We start from the raw sequence: 27,719 nt of genomic DNA, 5'->3' as shown, positions 1-27,719 counted from the left end.
CCCGACATCCTTAGAAAGCTCTTTGGTCTTGCCCATGTTGTAGAGGTTAGAGTCAGACTGATTAATTGAGTCTGTGGACAGGAGTCTTTTATACAGGTGACCATTTAAGCCAGCTGTCTTTAATGCAGGCACCAAGTTGATTTGGAGCGTGTAACTGGTCTGGACGAGACTGAACTCTTAATGGTTGGCAGGGGATCAAATACTTATTTCTCTGTGCACAAAGCAAATAAATATATATAATTTTGACTGATTGTTTTTTTTAATATAATCTATCTCTCACTGGTAAAATTAACCTAGCCTAAAAATTCTAGACTGTTCATGTCTTTGACAGTGCGCAAACGTACAAAATCAGCAAGGGATCAAATACTTATTTCCTTCACTGTAAATCCATATTAACCCCTTCCCGCATTTTCACGTACATGCACGTCGGGGAATGCAGCCTGTTTGCGCATTCCCACGTGCATGTACGTGATGGAGATCGCGCGGGCACAGAAGCTGTGGCGCGCGATCGCCGCGGGAGCCCGGCTGTGACGGACAGCTAGGCTCCCGCTGCAACTGCTGAGATTGAAGAAATCTTCAATCTCAGCCGTTTAACCCGTTAAATGCCGCAGTCAATAGCGACCGCGGCATTTAAAAATATTGACAGAGGGAGGGAGCTCCCTCTGTCACCCAACGGCGGCCCGCGAATGCGATCTCAGGCTGCCAACGGGTTGCCATGGCAGCCGGGTGTCTAACAAAGACCCCCAGGCCTGCCCTGGCTGTATGCCTATTATGCCGTGCCAGAGGCAAGGCATAATAGATTGACTGTCAGTTTTACACTGACAGGCAATAATGCATTGGTATACTAAGTATACCAAAGCATTATATATGCGATCAGCAGATCGCAGAGTGAAGTCCCCTGGTGGGACTAAAAAAAAAAAAAAATGTAAAATCAGTTAAATAAAGTTTGTGAAAAAAAAAAAAAAAAAGTCAATATCAAATAAAACTACTTTTTTTGCCCAAAAAGTTTTTTTATTTAGTAAAAGTGTCAAAACAAAATCACACATACACATATATGGTATCCCCGCAATCGTAACAACTTGACCAATAAAATGAACACATTAATTAAACCGCCAGATGAATGGCGTCCAAAAAAACAACGGCAAAATTCTCTCTTTTCTCCCATTCCCCCCTTAAAAAAATTAAATAAAAGTTAATCTATAAGTCCTATGTACCCAAAAATAGTACTAATGAAAACTACACATTGGCCCGCAAAAATCAAGCCCACATACGGACACATCGACTGAAAAATAAAAAACTTACGTCTCTTGGAATGCGGCGATGCAAAAACAAGTAATTTTTTTCTAAAAGGCTTTTTATTGTGCAAACGTAGAAAAAACATAAAACCTCTACATATTTGGTATCCCCGTAATCGTGCCGACCCATAGAATAAAGTTAACATGTTATTTACGCTGCATAGTAAACGGCGTAAATTTATAACGTGAAAATCAATGCTGGAATAGCGGCTTATTTTCAATTCTCTCCTAAAATAAAGTTAATAAAAGTTAATCAATATATTATAAGCATCTAAAAATGGTACAATTACAAAATACAACTCGTCCTGCAAAAAACAAGCCCTTATACGGCTATGTCGACGGAATAAAAAAAAAGTTACGACTCTTGGAATGCGATCGTGAGAAATCAAAAAATAATCCTTGGTCATTAACGTGCAAAATGGCCCGGTCCTTAAGGGGTTAAGGTCGGTGGCGTCTGGGTTGGCTAAAGATGGGATACGGATTCTTTATTCCTTTCAAATAAAATCATGACCTAAATATGTAAAATATAAAGAATTCCTTATCGATATATATGACACTGGTGTCTTTAAGAAATAATCGTGACCTGGAATAGTACCCTCTATAGATATTCTGGAGGATGATATATCCTCTGGTTCTCAATGTGGTTGGTTGACACTAGTTACTCGCTTATGGTAAATGGGAGATGTATCTCGTGCGGGGATATCGATTACTATTTATTCCGTACCCAGGAGGAATTAGCCTTATGACGTTGTTCACACACAGTGTGGACGGACTGTTTTCTCCCTTGTGTGGACACATGTATTTTTTTGAATCCTTTAAAGCTAACGCCTGCTTTCCTGTATATGTATGCATATTTACTCGATATGGATAATTTTCTCCCGCTTGATTGAATACTGCAAGTTTTCACGTATAACGATATTAGTGTACTGGCACTTCCCCTTTTCCAAGATGGCGATCTAGTACTGGAGAGGGGATGATGCTCGTGTGTTGCCTGATGACTCTCGCGAGAGTTTGCTGGACCTTGCTGTTCCATGTTGCCGTGGTGATGACGACTAAGTCAGATGTCTACTTTGATCCAATGGAAACATTGCTTATGAGCATGCGCAGTTTGATCTGTGGAACACTGAGAACTCACATGTGTTACATATGAGTCCAATGATTGTTTTTTTCTCTGTAGATCGGCGAGTGCCAGCTGATTGTTTTTAAATTAACTGCACCTTGTTTATGCACTTTAGGATGAAGCACTGTTTTTTTATATACTATTTATAAAACATCGATTTTGTACTTTTTTGTATTGTATGACAATTACTGTATGTAATTTGAAATTGATTTCATTGGTCACTGTATATTTATTATATGTGTATTTTTACACTCTCTGAACTATATGTGAATTTGTTAACACGGATTGCTTGGGCTTTGCCCCTATATATACACACACACACACACACACACACACACACACACACACACACGTGTATGCTGTAACACATTTGACTTGAAGAGAGGGGGTGAAACGTTGTAGTGATGTTGGTTGAATAAACCCAAGTGTTTTTTTTGTTGCTTTTTTTTTTAACGCTGCCTTGTTCTCTTTTTCTTGGGTATATGCTTATAGGGTCACTGGCCTTCACAGGCAAATAATCACAGTGCTGCTCCTACGTGTATATTATATATATATATATATATATATATATATATATATAAAATTTGGCAGTTCTGTGCAGTGACCACATCCTTCAGGATACAATACAGAAAAACAAAAAAAAAACAAAAAAACTCTACTATATCCAGAAAAGGGAAATCCCTACATAAACAACTTGACCCCCCACACTAAAAACTGCAAATATCCCCAAAAAGCCCTTTTCTGTTCCCATGACAGAAGTCACCAAGGAACATGTCTAATGAAACAAAAGTAAAAGTTTATTATCAAACAAGAAATTAACTGTGAATCTACATATGTAGTATATGTAATTACATGTACATGCGGCCTTCAGTTGTTAGGGAGGATTAATAGAAGGTTAAAGTATAGGTTTTCGGAACATTGCAGGATTTAAAAATAAAAAATTACTATATTACGCTAATAGGAATGGACACCATCTAAGATAAAAATTGGAAAAGGACCGTTTCAAGAACCTCTGTGCTAGGGAATTCTGTTGCATACACAAACGGAGCGTTATTAACCCCTTAATGACCAGGCCATTTTGCACGTTAATGACCAATTATTTTTTCTTGTTTTCTCACGATCGCATTCCAAGAGTCGTAACTTTTTTTTTTATTCCGTCGACATAGCCGTATGGGGGCTTATTTTTTGCGGAACGAGTTGTATTTTGTAATTGTACCATTTTTAGATGCTTACAATATATCGATTAACTTTTATTAACTTTATTTTAGGAGGGAATTGAAAATAAGCAGCTATTCCAACATTGACTTTCACGTTATAAATTTACGCTGTTTACTATGCAGCGTAGATAACATGTTAACTTTATTCTATGGGTCGGCACGATTAAGGGGATACCAAATATGTAAAGGTTTTATATGTTTTCCTACGTTTGTATGTGTTATTTGTTTTGGCAAGTTTACTAAATAAAACTACTTTTTGGGCAAAAACAAGTAGTTTTATTTGATTGACTGTAAAATATTTTTCTTTTTTTTCAAACTTTATTTAACCGCTTTACATTTTTCTTTTTTAGTCCCACCAGGTGACTTCACTATGCGATCTGCCGATCGCATATATAATGCGATCTGCCGATCGCATATATAATGCTTTGGTATACTTAGTATACCAAAGCATTATTGCCTGTCGGTGTAAAACGGACAGGCAATTTATTAGGCCATGCCTCCGATTTCTTTGCGGGGGCGCCGATGGGGTGACAGAGGGAGCTCCCTCCCTCTGTCAAACACATTAGATGTCGCTGTCGCTATTGACAGCGGCATTTAATGGGTTAAACTGCCGGAATCTGAGTGCACTTCGATTCCGGCAGTTGCAGCAAGAGCCAAGCTGTGCATAACAGCCGTGCTCCTGCCGCTGATCGCATGTGTACACTGTCCGTACCCACGCGATCACAGGACGGATATATCCGTCCTCCTGCGCGAACTAGCAGCTGCAGAGGACGGATATATCTGTCCTTCGGCGTTAACAGGTTAAGCCAACTGGTCTTAACCCCTTAACGCTCAGCAACGTAATAGTCAGTCGCGCTGACCGCCCCGTTCGCGCTCAGCGACGGAATATTACGTCGCAGGGAAAATGCATCGCCATTTTCCACCGGCGCGTGCATGAGCTTGGACAGCTGCGGTTTCCGACAGTCCCGCCTCCACGATCGCCACTATAGGTCAGTCAGTGAGTAACTGTCCAATAGTGGCGATCGATGTCTAAACTTCCTCTCCCTGACATCACATCCAGCCGCACCCGCCCTGAAAAAAAGTCTAAAAAAAACTTTTTCCGGCATCTCACCTCTCCCATCCACTACCCAGTCCTGTACCCTTCCTCCTTGTGTTCTCCCCACGTGTTTGGTCAGTGATCTCCTATCACTGACCACTTCTTAGCCTTCAGGACCAATTTCTTGGCCCAGATGTACACACACAATACACGCCCAGTTGGACATAAGAAAGGCTCATTTGCATAAATATAAAAATGGTCATAACTTGCCCAAAAATGCTCGTTTTTGAAAAAAAAAACAACGTTACTCTTATCTACATTGCAGCGCCGATCTGCTGCAATAGGAGATAGGGGTTTGAAAATCTGGTGACAGAGCCTCTTTAAGGTTTAAAATAGGCTGGTCATTAAGGGGTTAACCAGATGGGCTAGCAACTGACTAGACTGATTCCCCATTTCGAAATAATATTGTTTAGTGAAAAATAATTTGCGTTTAGATTAAGCTGCCTTTTGTATAGTTGAGTCAGGCTTAACCAGGCCGTTTTAGGAGTATCAGTGGGGTCAGCAACCTACTGTGTCTCCGCTGTCAAGACCTGTTCCTCCAATTCTCTCTCCATCCGAGCCGAGGCCTTCTTAACATAAGATATGGACGATCTCAAACAACCTCGGAGATATGCTTTAAACGAGTCCCAGCGCAAGGTATGCGATAGTGACGAGTCATTGATTTGTAAAAATTTATCAATCTGATCCGGTATGCGATCAGACGAGCCAATCAATTTTAACCAGAAGGGACGGAATTTCCAGTTGGCCAACACACACCTACCCGGGAACGTTAAGTGAAGTAATATTGGGCTATGATCAGACATGCCCCTACGATCATGTGTGACCGAGGAGACATAGAGACATTAGGGGATTCAAAACAATAATCAATCCTAGATAATGTGTGTCGCCACGTCGAGTGACACGTGTATTCCACTTCTCCCTGGTGGTGAGTTCTCCAGAGGTCGATCCACCCCACACTATCTATCAGCCGACATAAGGGAGTAGGATTAGAGGTGGGTTGGGATGAGGAAGCTCCAAATCTATCTAGAGAGGAGTGCATAACCTGATTAAAAATCACCCATACCTATTATAAAGGAGGTCAGGAATTGATGTGCAAAGGTAATAGCCGCCTGAATTACATACAGATTAGCCTGTGGGGGATTATAAAGACATAAAAGCACATAGGGTTTGTCATCTATCTCCGCATATACAAAGACAAACCGTCCCTCAGGGTCCCTACGGGTTTGAATGGGGTTCCATCGTATAGATCTATGTATAAGAATAGATACCCCCCTGGAATAAGAGGTATGGTATGAATGGCAGGACCATTGAATCCAGGGCTTTCGTAAATAGTCTGACTTGTCAGAAGTAGGGTGGGTCTCTTGTAAACCAATGATATGGGGACTGGATCGCCTCAAATGAGAGAACACTGATGCACGTTTATGGGGGTACCCAAACCACGTACATTCCACGATATACATTTTAAAGTTAGAGCCATGAAGAGCAACAAACACAGTAAGTGCACATATAGAAGGCATGTAAATGTCTACAATAGGCATTGAAAGGACTTGCGACATAGGCTAAAAACATAAGAACTTGATACCATATCAGGGTATTACTGAAGAACATAAACAAAATAACCCTAAGAAGATGTAACATCAGGGCTGTGTATAATATAAATGGGGAATGTCCGACCATAATGTTGTCAGACATGTGACAGAGCATACTTAGTGACGGTAACCATTAATCCATAGCACAGAAGAGTTAAGTGCCGGTTCAATATCTACTTAGCTAGCATGTTGGGTTTTGTATAGAAAGGTAACTGACGTGTTATAATGAGTTTGAGGTAGGTATCTCACCCCTATATGTATAGCAGCACGCCCTCTATATTCTCCCTCCCAAATCAATGAATGGGAAATCAATTCAGAATAGATGAGGAATATATATCCCCGTGTCACCCTCGTATATGTATAACATCACCCAGCGTCCAAATCAAGGTTGAGGTGGATGCCTCTGGAGCCAGTCGCTTCTCCCGGATTATGCAGGAAACCACCTTGCCGTCGGCCACAATTCGGAGACGAGCTGGATAAGACATCGAATAGGGAATGCCACGATCACGAAACTTCTTCACTTCAATAAAAGGTGGCACGTTGTTTCTGCAAATCTGCTGAAAAAAAAATAAATCAGGAAACATGGATACGACGGAGTTATTGTGCTTCAGTGGCCCCTTCAGGCGGGCAAGACTGAGAGCGGTGTCCCGGTCCCTATAATTCAGCAGTCTAGCCAAAAATGGTCGAGGATGGGCACCTGGGGGAGGAGGTTTGGCTGGGACTCTGTGTGCTCTTTCCACAATGAAGCAGGATGAGAAGGAAGTGTCTCCCAGAGTAGTTTTAAGCCATGTTTCAACAAAAGGACTCCGGGGCCTGACCTTCAGTTTTCTCAGGGAGATCAATAATGCGTAGATTGTTACGACGCATTCTGTTCTCTAGATCGTCCATTTTGGATTGAGTAGCTTCCATTTTACGAGAGGTGGAAGAGAGTGTAGATATCAGTGGACGCATCTTATCCTCCGTTCGGGCAATTCTTTCCTCCAATACGACCACGCAGGTTTTGCATATCTTGACGCAATAAAGTGATGTCGATCTTTATTTAGTCGATTTTATCTGTCAAGGAGGCCTTACAGGTGTTTATGGCCGCCAGCAGTTGAGTAGATACTTGGTGTAGGGTAGGCTCAGGTTCCATTTCAGGTTCAGCGTTATCTCGTGAGTGAGAATCACCATCTCGTGCTCTGCCCTGCACGGAACGTGTAGCACGAGGAGTGGATACAGTGTCATCATTATCTGTATGAGCATATTCTTTCAGCTTACCAATTGTGGTTTGAAGTTTAGATCTGTGCATGTCGTTTAAATGAGAAGGTAAACAGCTGGCAAATCGCTATAATGGATACCAAGGCGGTCTGTGAGAATATCAGGGTGAAGGTTGAACTCCAAAGTGTAGGAGAAGTGTGTAGCTGAGTAGGAGACAGGCAGGGCAAGCTCAGTATACAGTTCCTGTTAGTATAAAACTCGAGACGATAATGGCGGCAGCTCTGCCGTCTGCTGTTAACCCTTCCCCTGTGCCAACAAGGAGGGACACCGTCGAGTAGATGGGAGCAATGAATGCTAGCGCCGGGTTTGTACCGCCGGCTCCAGAGTCCCAATGCAGACCACAATGCTACGCGGTTCAAGCCAGGAGAAGGACCCCTGAGGGCAAGTATGTCGTACCTGCTTCAGCGACGACTCCCGCCAAGATGTTCCAGTCCAGGGTAATCACCGCCTGTATGTACCAGCTGGGTGCTGCAGGATATCTCCGTTGGCGGCCGGAGCACAATGGAAGCGGTTAGGCCGCAGTAACACGTGGCCCGCACTGCACTCGGCAAACGTCCAGTTCCGAGACTAGGTAGGAGCTGCAAAGTCTGCACGGAGAGAGTCAGGGGTATGATGGTCCAATTCCGGTCACTCCGGATCACAAAGGCATGCTGTCAATCTCAGGATTATGGCAGGATATGTAACGATCCGCTGGAGAGCAGCTCAAATGCGTCCGACCATCTTGACTGCTAGCCACGCCCCCCCCCCCCCCCAACGGCAGTTTATCACCACAAATGGCGTATTGCCACACTAAGGACAAATTGGGCAAAAAAAATGGGGTATTTTGTTCCCTGTGAAAATAAGAAATTTTAATCAAAAATGACATCTTATTGGAAAAAAATGACATTTTTTTAATTACACAGCCCAATTCAAATAGGTGCTGTCAAAAAACTGTGGGGTCAAAATGATAACCATAAATTAATTCCTTGAGGGGTGTAGTTTCCAAAATGGGGTCACTTCTGGTGGGTTTCCATTGCTTTGATACAGCCTATTTTATGGTTCTCTCTGTATTCCAAATAAAACCGTTGCTTCACAATTGACGATTCCGTGGAAGAAATTATCTATTCACACCTGAGCGCCCGTATATAGGAACATTTTTTCTTTGAAGTTTGTTTCACTCCAAAAACCACGAGGAGGAAGATTCCAAAGATGAATCCACTCGATGCGGTTACGGCTCCAGAGGCAAGCACAGTGTGATCAAGCCCGAAAGGGTGCAATTACCTACAAGTTACAAAGTTAAGTTGTGCTAGCGACATTGCACAACTTACTAAGGTGAGATCCACTTGTAACCAACTGCAATTTTTTGTTCTTAACGTTATCACCTTAGAGGAGCGCCGTTCTCTTTTTTTTCTGTCTTTGCACAAGAATTGCTTTGATACCGCAACACCTCCTCAACCCTGGCATGCTGCCTAAAATATATTCTAATAAAAAAGAGGCCTCAAAATGCACTAGGTGCTTCTTTGCTTGTAGGGCTTGTTTTAGTCCACAAGAACACTAGACTTAAATTCACTGAGTGTTTGAAATACCTTGTTTGTTTTCCCTAGTAAGATTTTGATTAGTCACTGGTTTATGTCTTTAGGGATATATACTGTAATGTGACGATATCTCTGTATTTTATTCAAAATGCAACCTGCTTCTGTTTGATACACAGTGCAGACTGTATCAAACAGAAGCAGGTTGCATTTTGAATACAGTATATATCCCTAAAGACATAAAAGAGTGACAAGAACACTAGAGCCACATGTGGGACATTTTTAAAAACTGCAGAATCTGGACAATACATATTTAGTAGTGTTTCTCTGGTAAAACCTGTGTTATAGAAAAAAATTCAATAAAATTTAAATTCAGCAAGAAAAATTAAATTTGCAAATTTCACCTCCACTTTGCTTTAATTCCTGTGAAATGCCTGAAGGGTTAAAAAAAAAACAAACAACTTTCTAAATGCTGTTTTAAATACTTTGAGAGGTCTAGTTTTTAAAATGGGGTGTTTATGGGGGTTTCTAATACATAGGCCCCCTCAAAGCCACTTCAGAACTGAACAGGTACCTTAAAAAAAAAAGAAAGAAAAAAATAAAAATAAAAGGCTTTTGAAATTTTCTTAAAAATATGAGAAATTGCTGTTTATGTTCTAAGCCTTGTAACGTCCAAGAAAAATAAAAGAATGTTCAAAAAACAATGCCAATCTAAAGTAGACATATGGGAAATGTGAACTAGTAACTATTTTGGGTGGTATAACCGTTTGTTTTACAAGCAGATGCATTGAAATTCTGAAAAATGCTATTTTTTTATAAATTCTCTAAATTTTGCAATTTTTCACCAATAAACACTGAATATAGCGAGCAAATTTTACCATGAACATGAAGCCCAATGTGTCACGAGAAAATCTCAGAATCGCTTGGATAGGTTTAAAGAGGCTCTGTCACCAGATTTTGCAACCCCTATCTGCAAAACTAGGCGACATCCTTAAGGGGTTAAAAGTTTTTTTTTCATACGGATGACCTATCCACAGGAAAGGTTGTCAGTATATGATCGATAGAAATCAGACACCCGGGCACCGCATCGATCAGCTGTTCCGGCTGCCAACAGGAACTGGTTGTTATGCAATGTTTAGTTCCGGAAGCAGATGGCTCCATACACTGCAAAGCGTCCGCTCTGCTAGAGCAGAGCTGCAGCACGGCCGCTATACTGTGACCGGAGACATCTTCCGGCACCCGGAAGAAGAAGGAGCAGCTGATCGGTGTGGGGTCCGTGGATAAGTAATCAGTATAAAAAAAACATCCTGAGCCTCGACAACCCCTTTAATACAAACATAGATCTAACAGTACAATTATACACTAGCCGAAAATATATCAATATGGCCCTTAACCCCTTAGTGACCACTAATACGTGTTTTAACGTGATTCACTGCTGGGCTTTAGGCTAGGCTGACGCCTTTTCACGTCAGCCTAGTCTAAGTCCTGCACGGGTCTCCCGTGCAGGCAGGAGCCGGGGCTCTGCTGTCTGATGACAGCTGAGCTCCTGCTCCAACGCCCGCGATCGAAGTTTACTTCGATCGCGGCCGTTTAACCCGTTAAATGCCGCCGTCAATAGCGACCGCGGCATTTAACTTTGTTTACAGAGGGAGTGCGCTCCCTCTGTCACCCATCGGCGGCCCGCGAATGAAATCGCGGGTCTCCGATGGGGTGTCATGGCAGCCGGGGGACTGATAAAAGCCCCCAGGTCTGCCCTGGACATATGCCTGTTAGGACGCGCCGGAGGCACGTCCTAACAGATTGCCTGTCAGATTTACACTGACACGCAATAATGCTCTGGTATACGAAGTATACCAGAGCATTATAGCAGCGATCGGAAGATCGCACAGTAAAGTCCCCTAGTGGGACTAATAAAATCAGTCATCAAAGTGAAATAAAGATTATTAATAAAAAGTACAGTAAAAAAATAAATAAAACCATTTTTTTCCATAAAAAGTGGTTTTATTTAGTAAAAGTGTAAAAAAAAAAAAAAAGTACACATATGTGGTATCGCCGCGACCGTAATGACTCCATTAATAAAGTTAATATGTAATTTAAACCGCAAAGTGAACACCGTAAAAAAAAAACGCCAAAAACTATGGCGAAATTGCAATTTTTTTCCATTGCCCCCCAAAAAAGTCATAATAAAAATGAATCAATAAGTCCCATGTACCCCAAAACAGTACCATTCAAAACTACGTCTTGTCCCGCAGAAAACAAGCCCAAAAAATCACTACATTGATGGAAAAATAAAAAAATTACGGCTCTTGGAAAGCGACGATGCAAAAACAAATAATTTTAGTTCAAAAGTGTTTTTATTGTGCAAAAGTCGTAAAACATAAAAAAACCTCCACATATGTGGTATCGCCGTAATCGTACCGACCCATAGAATAAAGGTCACATGTTAATTACGTCGCACAGTGAACGGCGTCAATTTAAAAACGCATAGAACAATGGCGGAATTTCAGGTTTTTTTTAAAATCCCCCCCAAAAAGGTTAATAAAAGTTAATATAAAAATTATATGTACCCAAAAATGGTGCCATTAAAAAGCACAACTAATACCGCAAAAAACAAGTCCTCATACAGCTATGTAGATGAAAAAATAAAAACGTTATAGCTCTTTGAATGCGACTATAGAAAAACGAATAAAATAGCTTGGTCATTAAGGCCTAAAATGGGCTGGTCACTAAGGGGTTAAATGTACATATTTGTATATATACCCTGCACGTTCAAGTAATATAATTATACAATACTACATCTGCTCTCATGTCGTCTTGATCCAAGACAAATGACTTCGCTACTTGCATCTAGTTATATTTTTTTCGGAGTTGAATATGTCCGAATATCCAGTTTCCACAAGTCTTGCACTATACAACATACCAACAAACGTACTTTAACCCCTTATTGATGCAGCATAGTTTGGGCCTTAAGGCTAAGAGCCCATTTTTCAAATCTGACGTGTCACTTTATGTGGTAATAACTCTGGAATGCTTTTACCTATCCAAGCGATTCGGAGATTGTATTCTCATGACACATTTGACTTTATGTTAGCGGTAAAATTTGTTCTACATCCAGTGTTTGTGTGAGAAAAATAGCAAAATTTGAGAAGATTGAGAAATTAGCATTTTTCTGAATTTAAAATGTATCTGCTTATAAGACAGATAGCAACACCACACAAAATAGTGACTAGTTCACATTTACCATAGGTCTACTATATGTTGACATTTTTTGAACACTTATTTTTCTAAGACGTTACAATGCATAGAACATAAGCAATTTCTCATATTTTGAAGAATTTCTTTTTAGGTACCAGTTCAGTACTGAAGTGGCTTTGAGGGGCCTATATATTAGAAACCCCCCCATAAATCACCCCATTTTAAAAACTAAGCCCGGCAAAAGTATTTAAAACTGCATTTAAACAGTTTCTTAACCCTTTAGGCATTTCACGGGAATTTAAAGCAAAGTTGTGGTGAAATTTACAAAATTTCATTTTTTTATGCAAAATTTTTTTTTATTTCATTCTTTTTTTTTTTGTAAAACAGAAGGTTTTACCAGAGAAACGCAACTCAATATTTATTGCCCATATTCTGCAGTTTTTAGAAATAACCCACATGTTGCCCTAGATGGACTGAATCACAGGGCTCAGAAGCAAAAAGGAGCACCTAGATAATTTGAGTCTCCTTTTTATTAGATTATATTTTAGGCACCATGTCAGGTTAGAAGAATTATTGTGGTGCCAAAACAGTAGAACCCCCCCAAAAGTGGCCCCATTTGGCAAACTACACCGCTCATGGAGTTTATAGAGTGGTATAGTGAGGGTATTGCTGCATTTCGTGGAATTAGGCTGTCAAATTGAAAATCATGTTTTTCTGATAAAACGTGCAAATTTGACATTTTTACAAGGAAGGAGAAAAAGCACCCCAACATTTGAAAAGCAATTTCTCCAGATTATGATAATACCCCATATGTGGTCATAAACTGCTGGTTCGATCAGCGGCAGGGCTCAGAAAGGCAGGAGCGCTATTTGGCATGTAGATTTTGATGGATTGGTTTCTGGTCGCCATTACGCAATTTCAGAGCTTCTGAGGTACCAGTGCTGGGGAAACCCCTTAAAAGTGACTCCATTTCGGAAACTAGACCCATTGAGGAATTCATTGTAGTTTTCATGGGGTGCATCCAACTTTGATAGTTTTTTAGTCTATATATCGTTTTTATTTAAATTTTTTTAAGGAGGTGCAGTGACTAAAAAACAGCAATTCGAAAACTTTTTCTTTATTCTGCGGGGCAATAAGATTACAGCGATACCATAGATTTATAGTTTTTGTTTATGCATCATGGCGTTTGCACAATAAAATACTTTTTATAAAAAAATCATTTACATTTTGTGTTAACATATTCTAAGAGCCATCATTTTTCTTTTTTCCCCCATCAAGAAAGCAGTGTGGGGGCTTGTTTTTTTGCGTAACGAACTGTAGTTTCGATTAGTACCATTTTTGGGTACATGCGACCTTTTGATCTCTTTATTCATTTTTTGGGAGGTGGTGACCAAAAAAAAATAAATTGTGATTATAGTATTATAGTGTTTTATTATTATTATTTTATTTTACGGCGTTCACGGCGCTGGATAAATGACTAAATACTTTTGTAGTTAAGGCCAATACTGACGCAGAAATACCAGTTACGTATAGTTTACCTAATTTTTTATTTTTTTTAATAAATAAAAGGACATTATCAGGGATAAAGGGAGATTTTTACTTTTAATCTTATTTTTATACAATTTGCTTTTACTTTTTTTTTTTTGTCTCACTAGGGGACTTCAAGGCCAGAGGCCCTGATCGCAATTCAAATACACTGCACTACATGCGTAATGCAGTGTATTAAAGCGGTCAGCTACTTGCAGACAGCAAGAATAGTGCGTACTGACTGTCAGGACCCACTAGGCTTCCGTAGATGGCATAGCTGGAGGCCATTGTTAGGCCTCAGATTGCCATAGCAACCATCGGCGCCCGCGACGGGACGTCGATGGTGTTTTAACCCCCAAGAAGCTGCGGTCGCTATTGAATGTGGCTTCTAAGGGGTTAAATCAGCGGGGACCACCGCGATCGGTCCCTGCGTCAACTGCTGTATAAGACCGAAGTGGTCACAGCTCCTGTATGTGCCTGGAGGGGGGAGGGCCGGAATGGCCTGGCCGTTCCTCCCGCGATATACCATTCTGTCACAGAGCGCGAACGATGCGCTCAACATGACGGAGTAGTACGGAAAGAAGCGGGAAGGGGTTTAGCTGACATTCAGGATTTTACGGTGAGTATTCAAAAAAATCGTGTTTTCTTATCCATTACATTAAGGGACACAGACAGTGGGACGTCCTAGAGCAGTCCCCAGGGGCAGGAAGAGAACACAGGACATGGTCAGCTATTTCACAGATGCCTGCAATACCTTGCGAAAAATGGAAGTGTATGCACCTGTTACAACTTGACAAAAGGTGTGCAGAGAAGACGACCACGTGGTCATCTTGCATAAATTGGGTGGCAGAGGCCTGATGGCACATAGCCCTGGAAGCCCCAACCGCTCTGGTAGAGTGGGTAGTGACACGGAAAAGGGGAACTTTACCCTTGACGCGATAAGCCTCGCGAACAATCAATAGATTCCATCGAGCAATGGTGGCCTTAGAGGCTGCCAAACCCTTTCTGGGACCCTCTGGGAGAATGAAGAGTGTATCCGACCGCTGGAAGCAGGCAGTGATAGAAAGGTAAATCCACAGAGCACAGACAACATCAGGGTTGTGGTGGGAACGCTCCCTCAGATGACTGGGAGAAGGACCAAAGACAGCAAGGCAATATCCTCTTTTATGTGGAAGGCTGAAACCACATTAGGCAAAAAGGAGGGCACTGTGCGGAGCACCGCCTGGTCTAGGTGAAGTCCGAAACACAGAGTGCCAAGAGCAGTAAACTACGAAGCTCTCCGGATGGAGCTCACCGCAACCAGAAAGACCACCTTCCGAAAACGGAGAGATTTCTTTAAAGGGTTCAAATTGAATCGACTAAGACATCCAAGACAATATTTAGATCCGACGAGGGAATAGGGCAATAAGGGGGATCCACATGAGCCACCCCCTGCAAAAGTAGTCTTAATGCCAGCTTCAGACGCCAATGGGCGACCCAACAAGTTGGAAAGGGCAGACACCTGCAGCCTTCAGTTAACAGGAGCTAAATCGTAATCCAAACCCTTCTGTAAAAAGGATAGAACTCTGGACAAGGAAAAATGCAAGGGAGGGGGGGGGGGGAGCTTGCGCTTCCCACACCAGCCAAGGTAAGCTTTCCATGTAGGATTGTAAATGCGGGCCGAAGAGGAATTTCTTGCCTTAAGTATAGTGAGGATAACACTCCCCGAAAAGCCACGAGCCCTCATAATAACGGCTTCAACAGCCACACCATTAAACGTAGCGACCTTAAACTGATGGAAGAGAGGTCTCAGGAGAAGGTCGGGACGGAGGGTTAAGGGCCCCAGGATGTCGGCCAACATGGAAATGAGGTCCACATAGCAACATCGGCAGAATGGCAGGAATCCCCACTGCCTTGAGCCGTCCGTCAGACGTACAAAAGACCGAAGTCCGACCATGCCATCACAAAAAGTCCACGGCGCAAGCCTCTGGATCCTGAGCTGGGAAGATGAAGCAGGGGACAGACCGATTGGGCCTGGAGGCCATCACGTCCACGCCCCCAGACAACCCCACTGGAGACACTGCAAGTGCCGCCATGGTGATTTAAATAAGCCATGGCTGTGGAATTGTCCGTTTGAACCCTCATCGGGTGTCAGGACAGCGACCAGTGCAGGAGGCACAGAAAGATGGTTCTCAATTCCGAAAGATTGATAGGAAGGGACGACTCTTGTAGAGACCACAGTCCCAGAGCCATGAGTTTCCTAAAGGTGCCCCCCAATCATTTGAGGCTGGCATCCGGGGTTGGGGGGGGGGGGGGGGAATCAGCCACTTCAGCGAGAAAGAGGAAGGAGCACCCCCTGAGAACAGCGGGAGAAGTGCTCCACCACTGAAGCGAGTGGGGGACAGAGGGGGAAGGATGAACTTCAGATCCAGCTATTACAAGGACCTGTCCCACCGGGAGAGAAGCGGCCCCTGTAGAGTGCGCGTGTTGAACTGTGCAGAGAAAATAGTCTGGATTGACTACCATTGTCCCAAGAACCCACATGCAGAGGCAGAGTAAGGTCAGCACAGGCATCTGTAGGGAACGAATCCCATCCTAAAGAACGAGACGACGTTCTGGAGAAAGGGAAACCTTTGCCAAGCGAGTGTTGAAGGTGACCCCCAAAAAACACTGTCAGGCAGGATATAGGAAAGACTTGAACCGGTTGATGATCCAACCGAACGGACTCCGTTTCCAGAGTGATCTGGATAGCCATCTCATTGTCCTCCTTGGACAACCCCCGGAAGTAGAAAGTCGAATGCCTGAAAAAAGGGTGTCGCCCAGAGGGGGACTGTGGAACAGCTGACAGAGAAACGCTCTGGAGGGAAGCTAGCAAATTCAATTTTGTATCCTGAAGATACTACCTCCTGAATCCAGGCGTCCAAAATGTGTGAGAGCCAGACCTTCTTGAAGTGGAGAAGCTTTCCAGCGGAAGCAGCCTTGCCAGTTCAACTTTTAAGGTGGAAGCCAGGGGCGCCAGGCCTTCAAGGAAGGTTTGGCCTTCTGATCCTGGCGAGTCTGTGGCCCAGAGGAAGTGGTGTTGGAGAAACCACGAAAGGAACGTGGACCCGCCTTATTGGCTGAAATAGTGCATTTAGGTCTATTCTGAGGAAGATGGGTGCTTTTGCCACCCGTGGCTTCAGAGATGATCTTGTCCAACCTATGCCCAAAGAGACTAGAGCCAGAAAAAGAGAGACCAGTCAGGGAGCAGTTGGAGGCTGAATCAGCAGACCAAGTCTTAAGCCGGGTAGTCCTGTGAATAGTGACAGAGGAAGCAGAAGCTCGCGCCACCAGGTGGGCAGCATCAAGGGCAGATCCGCAGATATACTTGAACTAATTGGAGAGAAGGTGAAATAGATCACCTACTTCCTCCTGGAGAACCTGACAGCAGGCCGTGACCAAGTTTGTGAGGCCATTGACTGCTCTACTAAGCCAGACATATGCAAAAATGGGGCGAAGGGCATAGCCTAAGTCCTCAAAAGGTAGTTTTAGCAAAGGAGTCCACGCGGCGATCCAGTGGATCCTTGAAGGAAATGGAACCCGCCATCAGCAAAGTAGTGGCCCTGGCTAAGCAAGAGACTGGAGGATCTACCGAACAGGTCCACACACACGCGGTAGAGTTGCCCTCTTGAAAGGGATAGGAAACAGCTAGACAGCTAAAGTGGGAAAACTTCTTGTCCAGGTGCTTCCATTTTTTAAAGACAATACCCTCTAGCTCGGAGTACACTGAAGAATCATCCGGAGAAGGTTGGGGCTGAAGAAAAGAAATCGAGTCAGTGGAAGGGGAAGGTGCAGAATCGGTGACCTTAAGTGTGTCACAGACAGCTCCAACTAGCACCTCCACTGAGGAGGGAAGAGAGGTAGAACCCTTACCAACTGAATCCGAATCAGATAACTCACCGTCAGACAGAGCCTCTCTAGGAAAAGAGGAGGCACCAGACCTGACTTCAGGACCAGAAATACCCTGCCCACGTGGGGTAGGTGAAACAGAAGAGAACGGTGAAAATAAAGGCAAGCAGCTCTGGTCCACTTGTGGGGCCGGCAACGAGGGGAAGACATGGACAGGTAGAACAAGAGCCCTGCGGGCGAGAAGACATGGCACCTAGAAAGGACAGAGTAATGTTCGCCAAGTTATCAACCGTCCGGAAATTTGCCTATTCCAGATCCACACCCATTATACCAGGGATGAGCAGCACTGGGGGTGGCAGATGTGTAGAGGCGGCAGGCATTTGGCTAGGAGGACTGCATGCATCACATAAGGAAGTAGACAGACCACAAGGAAATTTAGTATTGCACTATGAGCAGGTATAATAAATGGCAAAGGTTGTCTGGTGTGAGGTTTCCCCTTACGGTCAGCCATGGCAGTAGAGAGGGTTACTTAACTTAACACTGAAGCAGTGAGTAGGAAGAAACAGAAAAGAGGTCACTCAAAACTGCTCAGCATGGGGTACTCCTATTAAGGAGTAATGGCTGCTTCACCGAGTGTGGCTAGAGAAGTGTACCCTGAGTGAAGAGTACTATGCATTGGGGGATTAACTCAGTGCCTGTAGGCTAGGGCACCTGTAGGGGAGTAGAAGAAGCAAGCTCTGTTGAGGAGGTTCTGTGTCCCCAGCAGCGTCCATCCAAATGGAGGAGAGCAAAAGCCCTGCCCACGGAGCACCGCGATTGGCCATTGGCAGTCATGTGAGGAGACCGGCCAATCAGGAGAGACTGATTCCCCATGAGGGGTATAGTGGAGAAATCACACTAAAGCGCTATTGGTGTAGTCTGTATTGAAGGTGTCCCCACCACTGCCCACCTATGAGGTAAATCACTGCACTGTTGGCCAAAGAGTGCCAGGGAGCGCACAGTAGGTTAAGAGCTAACCCTAGGGAACAGACAGGTCCAGCAGACCGCTAAAGTGCACAAGCAGTGGCCTGGTTAGCAGGAAAAGGGTTAAATAATACTCACCCTACTCGCCATCTCCCAGATGTTCTGACCAGCAGAGTTACAGCCTTTACTAAGGAGACACTGGTGGGAGAGGTGGTATAGGTACTCCTTAGAATGGTGGGTGACAGAGGAGCGAACCTTTTTATCCCGCTTGCCATCATAGACAGGTTAGACCGTGCATTTACATATGACACTTTGCGCCTGCCGAAAGGGAAACACAGGGGGACCCGGTGTCCCTATTTCTTCATGATAAATAGAAAAAAAAAAAAAATCCTGGTAGAGACTCTGCTGCCATCAGCTGAAGACACGAAGATAAGACTGAATAGCTCAGTGTCTATGGGCAGGGTATATCCTGTAGGAGGAGTCACTTTTTATTTCAAAGTCTCAAGCCTCCTAGTGGCAACAGAATATACCCACTGTCTGTGTCCCCAACGTAACGAACAAGAAAGTTTGAATTGAAAACGACCAAGTTCAGATGGCTTAAGATGTAGAAGTACAAGATTGGGATTCTTCCGTATAATTCTGCCAAATAAACTCGAATGCATTGACATCTCGTAAGCGTTGGACAGGTCCACAATATGTGGTACAGGTCACTAATAGACAAGCAACCGCGAAAACAGATTGTCGGATAGTTGGGCATGGCATGAGCGAACCGGCTGGGAACTAGGTACCACCGCATCATAACTTTGCTCTATAAACATTAAGACCATGGAGTCCGCATACAATGTGAACCCACTTCCCAAATGAATCCCAGTCTGCTATGTCAATAACAGTCCTCAAATCCTGACGCTATCTACGGACGTTCATTTTTAATCAATTTAATAAAACAGTAATTTTTATTATGGTCGTTAAGCTCTATGGGCGTTTGCAGCCCAACGAACAAATTTTTGCTGTTCAAAACACGACAAATAGAATACCATCATCAAAAAACACTAGAACCCAGGATATCGAGAGAGCGTCTGAGTATCTGACGGCGAGAAGATCCAAAGATCCAGCCATTTGTGCCTATATGTGACAAGTCTTCTATCTTGACATAAATGCAACTTATTTACAAACAAAGTCTGATTACTTTGCATATTACACTATGGCACGGGCATTCTTTGCTTAATCACCTAAAAAATAAAATAAAAAAAATTATGTGGGACTTCCTTGCCAATAGTATGTAGCATTCTTTGTTACTTCTGCAATCATCTCTTATGCTATATTGCTAGAGAGTGCAGTGAGGATATTAAGCAAATGATGGTTTCATAAGAACATTTTCTTGCTTACTCATATGATCCTTCAACGGCTACCATTTGCCAGAAACAATTGAAATTTTTAAAGGGGGTATACCCATCTTAAGACATTTATGACATATCTACAGAAGCAAAGCAAGCTTAGCTCTGTCCATATCCCTGGCCGGCCGTCCGTCCGTCCGTCCGTCCGTCCGTTCGTTCTCCGCCTGGATGCAGCAGTCAGTGTTGCCTCATCAGGAGGGAGAGGGTCGGGGGAACACCATTCTGGAGGTAAGTGCGGGTCCTAGATGTCAATATACCCATGGCCGCCCCCTGACGCTGCCTCCAGGAGTAGAATCCCTGGCCAGAGTCTTGCCGGGGATTCTGCTTCTAGAGGGAGCCCCCATCTACGAGGTGGCGTAACTACCGCTGTAGCAGCCATAGTGGCTGCCACAGGGCCCGCGGCATGAGGGGGCTCTGTGCCGCCCACCATCACGGCCCCCCTATGGCCGATACAGGGGGTAGCGACGCCACATTCAATAGTATCTGCGTCCTTAGGACGTAGATACTATTGAATGCTAATGCAGAGCAGGGAGGTATCTCAGTGCTCTCCCATTTACTACGCTACAGACTCCCAGGCAGAGTGCTAGTAGCGAATAGGGCTCTGCCCGGGACTTCGACTCTGGGGAAGCCCCAGACATCACTGTCCATATATGGACAGTGATGTCAGGGGCTTCCCCAGAGACAGAGTCCTAGAGCACAGCCTTTACTAGCGCTCTGCCCGGGACTTCAGCTCTGCATCGGACATCAGTATCCATATATGGACAGTGATGTCAGGAGCAGAGCAGGAATCCCAGGCAGAGTGCTAGTAGTGCTCTGCCCGGTACTATGGCTCTGGGGTTGCCACTGACAACACTGTCCATATATGGACAGTGACGTCAGGGGCTTCCCCTGAAGCAGAATCCCCAGCCGGAGAACTGCAGACGCTCCGGCTGGGGATTCCTGTTCAGGAGAAGCCCTTGACATCACTGTCCATATATGGACAGTGTTGTCAGGATCAACCCCAGAGCCAGTCTCGGGCAGAGCACTACTAGCACTCTACCTGGGACTCCTGCTCTGCTCCTGACATCACTGTACATATATGGATACTGATGTTCGAAGCAGAGCTGAAGTCCCAGGCAGAGCGCTAGTAAAGGCTCTGCTCCAAGACTACGGCTCCAAGAGGGATCCCCAAAGGCGATACTAGGGTGGGGGGCTGTGTGGCACTATCTACAGAGGGCACTAAACTTGTGGGGGTACAAACTGGAGGTCTAACATCTATATGGGGGCACAAAGTGACGTTTTATGCCATTTTACTGCTGGAGTGATTTCACACGCAAAGGGGCCTACTAAGTCTATGTCGCCCAAGGGCCCACATAGACCTGGAGCCAGCCCTGGATGTTCTATAAATGTCTAAGATGGGAATACCCCTTTAAAGCAATTGTCTAATTTGAAAACAAAATGTATTTTAATAAAACTTGACAGCTCAAACTATCTTTATGAACACAAAAAAATAAAAATAAAAAAGCTTCAAAATTTATATATTTTTTTTTTTTACTCACATGTACAATTCCCTTATAAAAAGCCTCCATGGCCAATATGCCTGGTCCTTCCACAGTTTTCCCGTCATCTGCTGGTCCCCAGCTGGCGCTATAGATATCTATGTACTGTGAATTCAGACTTAATGACCGAGCTTCTAGAACATCAGTAATCAATCCGTCAAGCATCCGCACACCTATTGAAAAGGATATATTTAGGAACCCTTATGTGAGCACAAAGTCAAGACTGTACTTTTAGCGGCTAGTCTTCCATACACATTACCTCCTATCCTTGCATTGTATGCAATCCCTACACCGCAGATGTCATTATTAGCAACCGCAGCCACTTCCCCAGCACAACGTGTTCCATGACTGGAATCAAAGTAAAACAAAAAACACAAATAAACCCACCACTTAACTAGCAGATACTGGAAAAGCAAATAGTTCAACTTATAGGGTAACTAAACTTTCATAAAACTTCTGACATGTCATAGTGAAACGTCAGACGGTCTGATCGGTGGGAGACAGAGCACTGAGACCCCCACCAATCGCTAAAACTAAGTGGTAGAAGCGCTCGTGTGAGCAGCTTGGTTTATGATCGGCTTTTCTCGGAAAGCCGATGTACCGTTGTGAGGACTCCATAGAAAGTCTACAGCCCCGAGAAAAGCAGAGGAGGGAGTAGAAAGACGAGAAGAGAGAAGAAAGAAGAAGAATACTACTACTACGCTTGTCCCATCAGGACAAACTGTCCATATTCCCAATTAGGTTATATAAAGTCATAGTTAGGGGTTCTCTATTAGCCATAGTTAAGACATGCTCGATAGAGCAGCTGTCACTCTGGAGTACTCAGCGTGACCCCTGTAATACATGTTTGCTCATTCATATGAATGGGAACCATACAATATTACATTTCAGTAGGAAAATGTGTGACCTCCTGCAGCACTGACAGATGATTGCAGAGAATTTCTCATTTATAAAAAAGGCTTGTCTAGACAGGAGAACCACCTTAAATGGGTATTTTGGTTTTATATAAAAAGTGCTTTACCACTTTACTATTTTTTAATTTTTATTTTCTCACCAGTTTCAAGATATTAGTTTGCGGTCATTCTCGTTTACATTTAGAGACTGCGGTAGGTACCTAGTCCTGCTGTCAGCTGAGAAGTAGATACAATTGTATTTAGTCTAGGCAATGCACTTTGAGCTAAATAGTATGGATTTCAGACTGACACAATGTAGCAAACTGCCAGCGAAATATGTGCAGCTGATGTATTTAGCTCGCTGATCGTTGCCTAGACAGGGTACAATGGTCTCCACTTCTGAGCTGACAGCAGTACTGGCTAACTACCGCAGTCTCTGAATGTAAACAAGTGTTGTCATTCACTCACAGCTAATATCTTCAAAATCGTGAGGAATTGAACATGAAGTACATAAAAGTTCTACAACTTTCTAATATACTTTGTTTATACAGAACCAGAAAAAAAAAACCTTTAAGGCAGATCGGTAATCTCCATATGCAGATAACCGGGACAAGTCCATTCTCCTAACAGCCCCCCAAAAAAATAGTGTGCCATTTGGCCAATAGGAATGATTAAAGAATACAGCAAACTCACATTAATGGGTCTGATGTATCCATTAGGTGAGCGCTCCCCCCTGCCTCTCCTCACAGAGTTTGACAAACTGCTGGGTACGCAGATACACAGCAGCTAGACGTCAATCACCACTAAGACAGTTGGAGGAGGCAGGGGTAGCACTTTCCTCATGAATACACAGGACTCATTACTAGGAGTCCAGTATATTCTTTGACCGCTTCAGTGAAGCCCCATGGGTTATTGGCTGCAACCCCTCTGTAACAGACACAATAAATGTTCACAGATGAGGTTTAGGAATATACTTATACACATGCTTACCGGTTTTCATCTGATGGATTATATCGAGGCTGTGGATCCGGGTCGTCATTATTAAAATCATAGCTTGCCAAAAAGTCCTTAAGAAAAATTAAGTTACATGTGTAAATCCCAAGTCTCAGTGGACCAGGAGACTCTTAAGAGGAATGTCTAATGTATTTAATTATAGTTCTATTAATTAGATTTAAATGGACTCTGTGGTGTGCAAATGTAAGATAAAGCTACTTACTAATATTCTCCGGTTTTCAATCGTCACAGGTTGCCCGATTTCACATGGTCTGGGAAGCGAAGAGATTCTCCTGTAAAATGTCGTGTGTCAGGCAGGGAGCTTTCTCCCACTCTGCGTGTCAGTGACGTGTATGAAAAGGCTAGCTGTCTGGCTTAGTTCATTACACGTCCAGGCCACTGGGAGACAGGCCGTGGTTTGAGAGGGGGCGCACCATCAGGCCAGGTTGGTTTTACCCACTCAGGGATTTGCAGCCTGAGGACGGTTTCACCAAGATGGCTAGGGCTTGTTCTTGAAATCCTGGTGGAAAGGTTGCCTAGATGCTCGCGGACTGAGAAATCTGTAAAAAGGACAAAAACAAGGTCCCGGTTTCCTAGAGGTCGTGGCACGATGGACTTTGGTCTAAGGCAGGTAAATGCTCTTTCCACCTGTGGCTTCTGAAATTATTTCATTCGGACAGGCCCTGAAAAGTCGGGAAACTGCAAAAGGAAGAGTCTAGAAACACTTTGAAGCAGTGTTGGCGGACGAGCATTTAAGCCAGGCGGTTCTGTGGATAGAGATAGTGGAAGACGATGCGAGGGCGACAAGGCACCCTAACATCCAGGGAGGCTCCGGACAATTATTTAGAAGCGCTAGACAGCTGTAAGAGCGGTCCACTAATTCTTCATGGAATGCCCCAGAGAAAATATCATGGCAAAGTTAGCAAACCCATTAAGTGGAGTCTCTGCTAACCCAGGTAATAGCGAAAATTGGTCTCAAGGCCAAGCCAGTAGTTTCAAAGGAGGACCTAGGGAAAAACTAAGTGGCGGTCCAAAGAAATCGCTGAATGAGGCTGTATCAGCCATGGAGTTAGTAGTGGTCTTAGCCAGGCAAAGGGCAGGAGGGTCCATCGCTGGACATTTAGCCCATTTGGAGACTATGTCTTCAGGAAAAGGATACATAAGATCCAACCAAGCTGTATGGGAAAACTTCAGGTTAGGGTTTACATTCCTTGGAGATAACCTCTTCAAACTCTGAGTGAGATGGAATGGACTTTTGAGATGGCCTGGATTGGCAAAAGGTGCCCATCTCAGGAGAGGAAGGCGGTTCCGTGTTAGTGATCTGAAAGGCTGGCCATACACTTAAGATAGCTGTCGGCCGAAGGATCATTCGGCTGACAGCTTTTCTCAGCGACTCCCCAATACACACGAACGCTCGTCTGGGTGAAGGGAGAAAGCGGCTGCCAGACCCCTCTGGCAGCAGCTTAACTCCAATCGAACAAAAGGATCGGCATGTTGAATTTCAACAGCCCGGTCCCCCTCTCCCACGACACCTGCCAACGAGGGAGATTCAGGATGCCACCATACACATTAGATGGCCGGCCGGTCCATCCAAAATCTGCAATTTCGGTCGACATACATCTAATGTGCATTTCCACCTTAAGGTATCTAGGAGGAGACAGTACGTGACAGTTTGGACTGCTCCTCATCCAGTTCAGAATTGGAATCTGAAATATCTTCCTCAGATAACACATCCCTAGGAAGAGAGGAGACAGTAGACTGCTCACCTGCATGGTTGGGGATGGGGATAGACTGACTATATAGGAGATACAGATGGCTGGTGAAATTTAGCAAATCAAACCCATTTTGGGGGCCTGTCACGTGAAGAAAACGTGGATGGAGAGTCCAAAAAGAGGTCTGGTCGGAAAGGCGGACCAGGATGCCCATCATGGACTGGGTGACAACAGTAAAGTCACCAATGGCCCAGAAAATGGAAAGGGCCTGTTCTGATTCGGCACATTAAGCACGGGCCATGGATGCTTGGTTTGGATCCCAGCCTGCATCGCACAGAGGAGTAGAGAGGTGTCATCACCAGGTGTCTAAACCCCACATATCCCAAGACGTGTGGTATGAGATGTTAAACAAACATGTAAAAAAATGTATACATCCGATGCATTCCTCTGCTCATAGACTCCCATGTTTAAAAAAAAAAAAGTATGTTAAAGAATTGGTATCATGACAACGCAATTCAAGAAAAGTTAAAAGTTAAGGGTAAAGATCTGCAGGTTGGCCATATGAAAACATTTGGCCACATGTGGAGCACGCATTGTGAGTTACAATGGTTGCCTGTCAAAAGGGATCTCCTTTGGTGTCTGCCAAAGTAGATGGGTCAGAATGTCCCACTTTGAAAAAAAAAGAAAAAAAATGATAAAATAGGGAAAAACTGGAGATAATGATTTCACTGGGATACTGCAATAAGGCAAGGCAGTTACCTCCCTGAAAAAAGTGTAATGGCCACCCAAGGTTACCTAGGTACTGCTAAAGGCTGCACACTGCACTTTTGTTTCCGTTAAAAAAAAACTAGCGAACGGAGAGCAACTGAAACAAGAATTACCATTAAAATCAATGGTAATTCTAACGGGAACGTTGCTTTCCGTTTAACGTTTCGATCCTCTCTTCCTGACGGAAGAGAGGTAAACGTGTACTAAAGCTAGTGTGAAAGAAGCCTTAGTAGGCATCTCAGTTAAAGCTATTAAACTGTATAGAGAGAGGGCCTAACTGAAAATAGATGCCTATGGGCAGATCCTACTCGATTTCAGTAAATGTGGTGCGGTTATCGTGCCAGCAGCAAATGCACCCTTGTGAGTTCTTGTGTGTTGTGTCCTCGGCTCATTGGTGCTGACTGAAGGAGAGCAGAGAGCAAGAGAACCCACCTCTTCCGGGCTGCGATTGTGTCCCAGCAGTCACTTAGTGACTATGCACCAATCGGCAGAACCCTGCCCCCAAAAAGCACGAGGAAAGAGGCAAAAATGACAGCAGGGATCCCGACGAGATGCACCAAAAATGCGGCAACATGCCCGCTTGTTGCATCCGAGAGGGGGATCTTGAAATACTTACCCCCTATAGATCCATCCAGAGAGGAGAGAGGAGAGAGGAGAGAGGAGAGAGGAGAGAGGAGAGAGGAGAGAGGAGAGAGGAGAGAGGAGAGAGGAGAGAGGAGAGAGGAGAGAGGAGAGAGGAGAGAGGAGAGAGGAGAGAGGAGAGAGGAGAGAGGAGAGAGGAGAGAGGAGAGAGGAGAGAGGAGAGAGGAGAGAGGAGAGAGGAGAGAGGAGAGAGGAGAGAGGAGAGAGGAGAGAGGAGAGAGGAGAGAGGAGAGAGAGATAAACGGAAGCCCCAGCACAGATGTGAACATAGACAAATATATATAGCATCATTTTCATTTATTAAAAAAAAAAAAAAAAACACACTAGGTCATTATTCAGAACAGAGAAAATCTGGTTCTATGACTTTCTTGATACTAAGGTGATATTGATATAGTAATAGATGTAAAATGTTAAACCAAAAAATACATTAAAAATGAGTCACAAACATGGGCTTAATATATGATGAAATTAAGATAAAAAAAAACAAACAAAAAAAAACATATACATAGATATAAAGACCCAAAGAGACATAATAAATGATCTGCATATAACCACTCAAGGTTACTTAAAATGGGCATACCCGCTATTATATATTATGTTTTTTCATGTAGGGCTGTATACAAAGCACAAAAGGTGTGCAATTAGTTTTTGGTTAGTGGTCATGAGTATAATTCCCTTAGGGGGTTTATGGTAATGCTACCGCCTCTCAGGCACAAGGCCTTAAAGAATATGTACAGCTTTAAACATCATTTTACAGTTTATCGACATATAATTATATTATTTATCTTGTACTGTTCCTAAGTTCATGCCTGTATTGTAGTCCAGAGCAGCATTTAGACTTCTGCATGTGGTCATTGTAAGCAGTGGCCGTTCCCTGACAGTTTAGCGGACCTCCTATACTGCATCGGGACATATTTTCCTACATCAGATGCCTGTATAAAATACTACTGTACTAAATGCTTCACGTCCCAGGGAATTATGGGCGCTTTCATCCTTGAATAACGGAAATATGTGAACGCAGAATAAGTTGCCACAGGTGAACATAACCTTATGACGCAAGAATAAGGCAAGACAAGAAATGAAACTGTATAATGCAGCATTTCACATAGAATGTTTCTATATGGAAACTGTAAAAACGGCTG

The 27,719-nt window shown here is 43.7% G+C and overlaps 1 protein-coding gene across 1 annotated transcript in view; it reads right to left on the bottom strand.

Annotated features, from left to right (window-relative positions):
- PCSK4 (proprotein convertase subtilisin/kexin type 4) overlaps window positions 1-27,719 on the bottom strand; it is a 129,094-nt gene that overhangs the window by 73,431 nt on the left and 27,944 nt on the right. The window contains exons 5-7 of the mRNA XM_075854901.1: window positions 23,453-23,529; window positions 21,829-21,917; window positions 21,570-21,742 (exon numbers count right to left, since the gene is read on the bottom strand). Coding sequence (XP_075711016.1) covers window positions 21,570-21,742; window positions 21,829-21,917; window positions 23,453-23,529 — 339 coding nt within the window. The remainder of the gene's footprint in view (window positions 1-21,569; window positions 21,743-21,828; window positions 21,918-23,452; window positions 23,530-27,719) is intronic.

This window comes from Rhinoderma darwinii, chromosome 1 (genome assembly GCF_050947455.1).
Source record: "Rhinoderma darwinii isolate aRhiDar2 chromosome 1, aRhiDar2.hap1, whole genome shotgun sequence".
Lineage (NCBI taxonomy): Eukaryota > Metazoa > Chordata > Amphibia > Anura > Rhinodermatidae > Rhinoderma > Rhinoderma darwinii.
The sequence above is the reverse complement of the archived record's forward strand: the minus strand, read 5'-3'. Positions and strand labels throughout refer to the sequence as shown.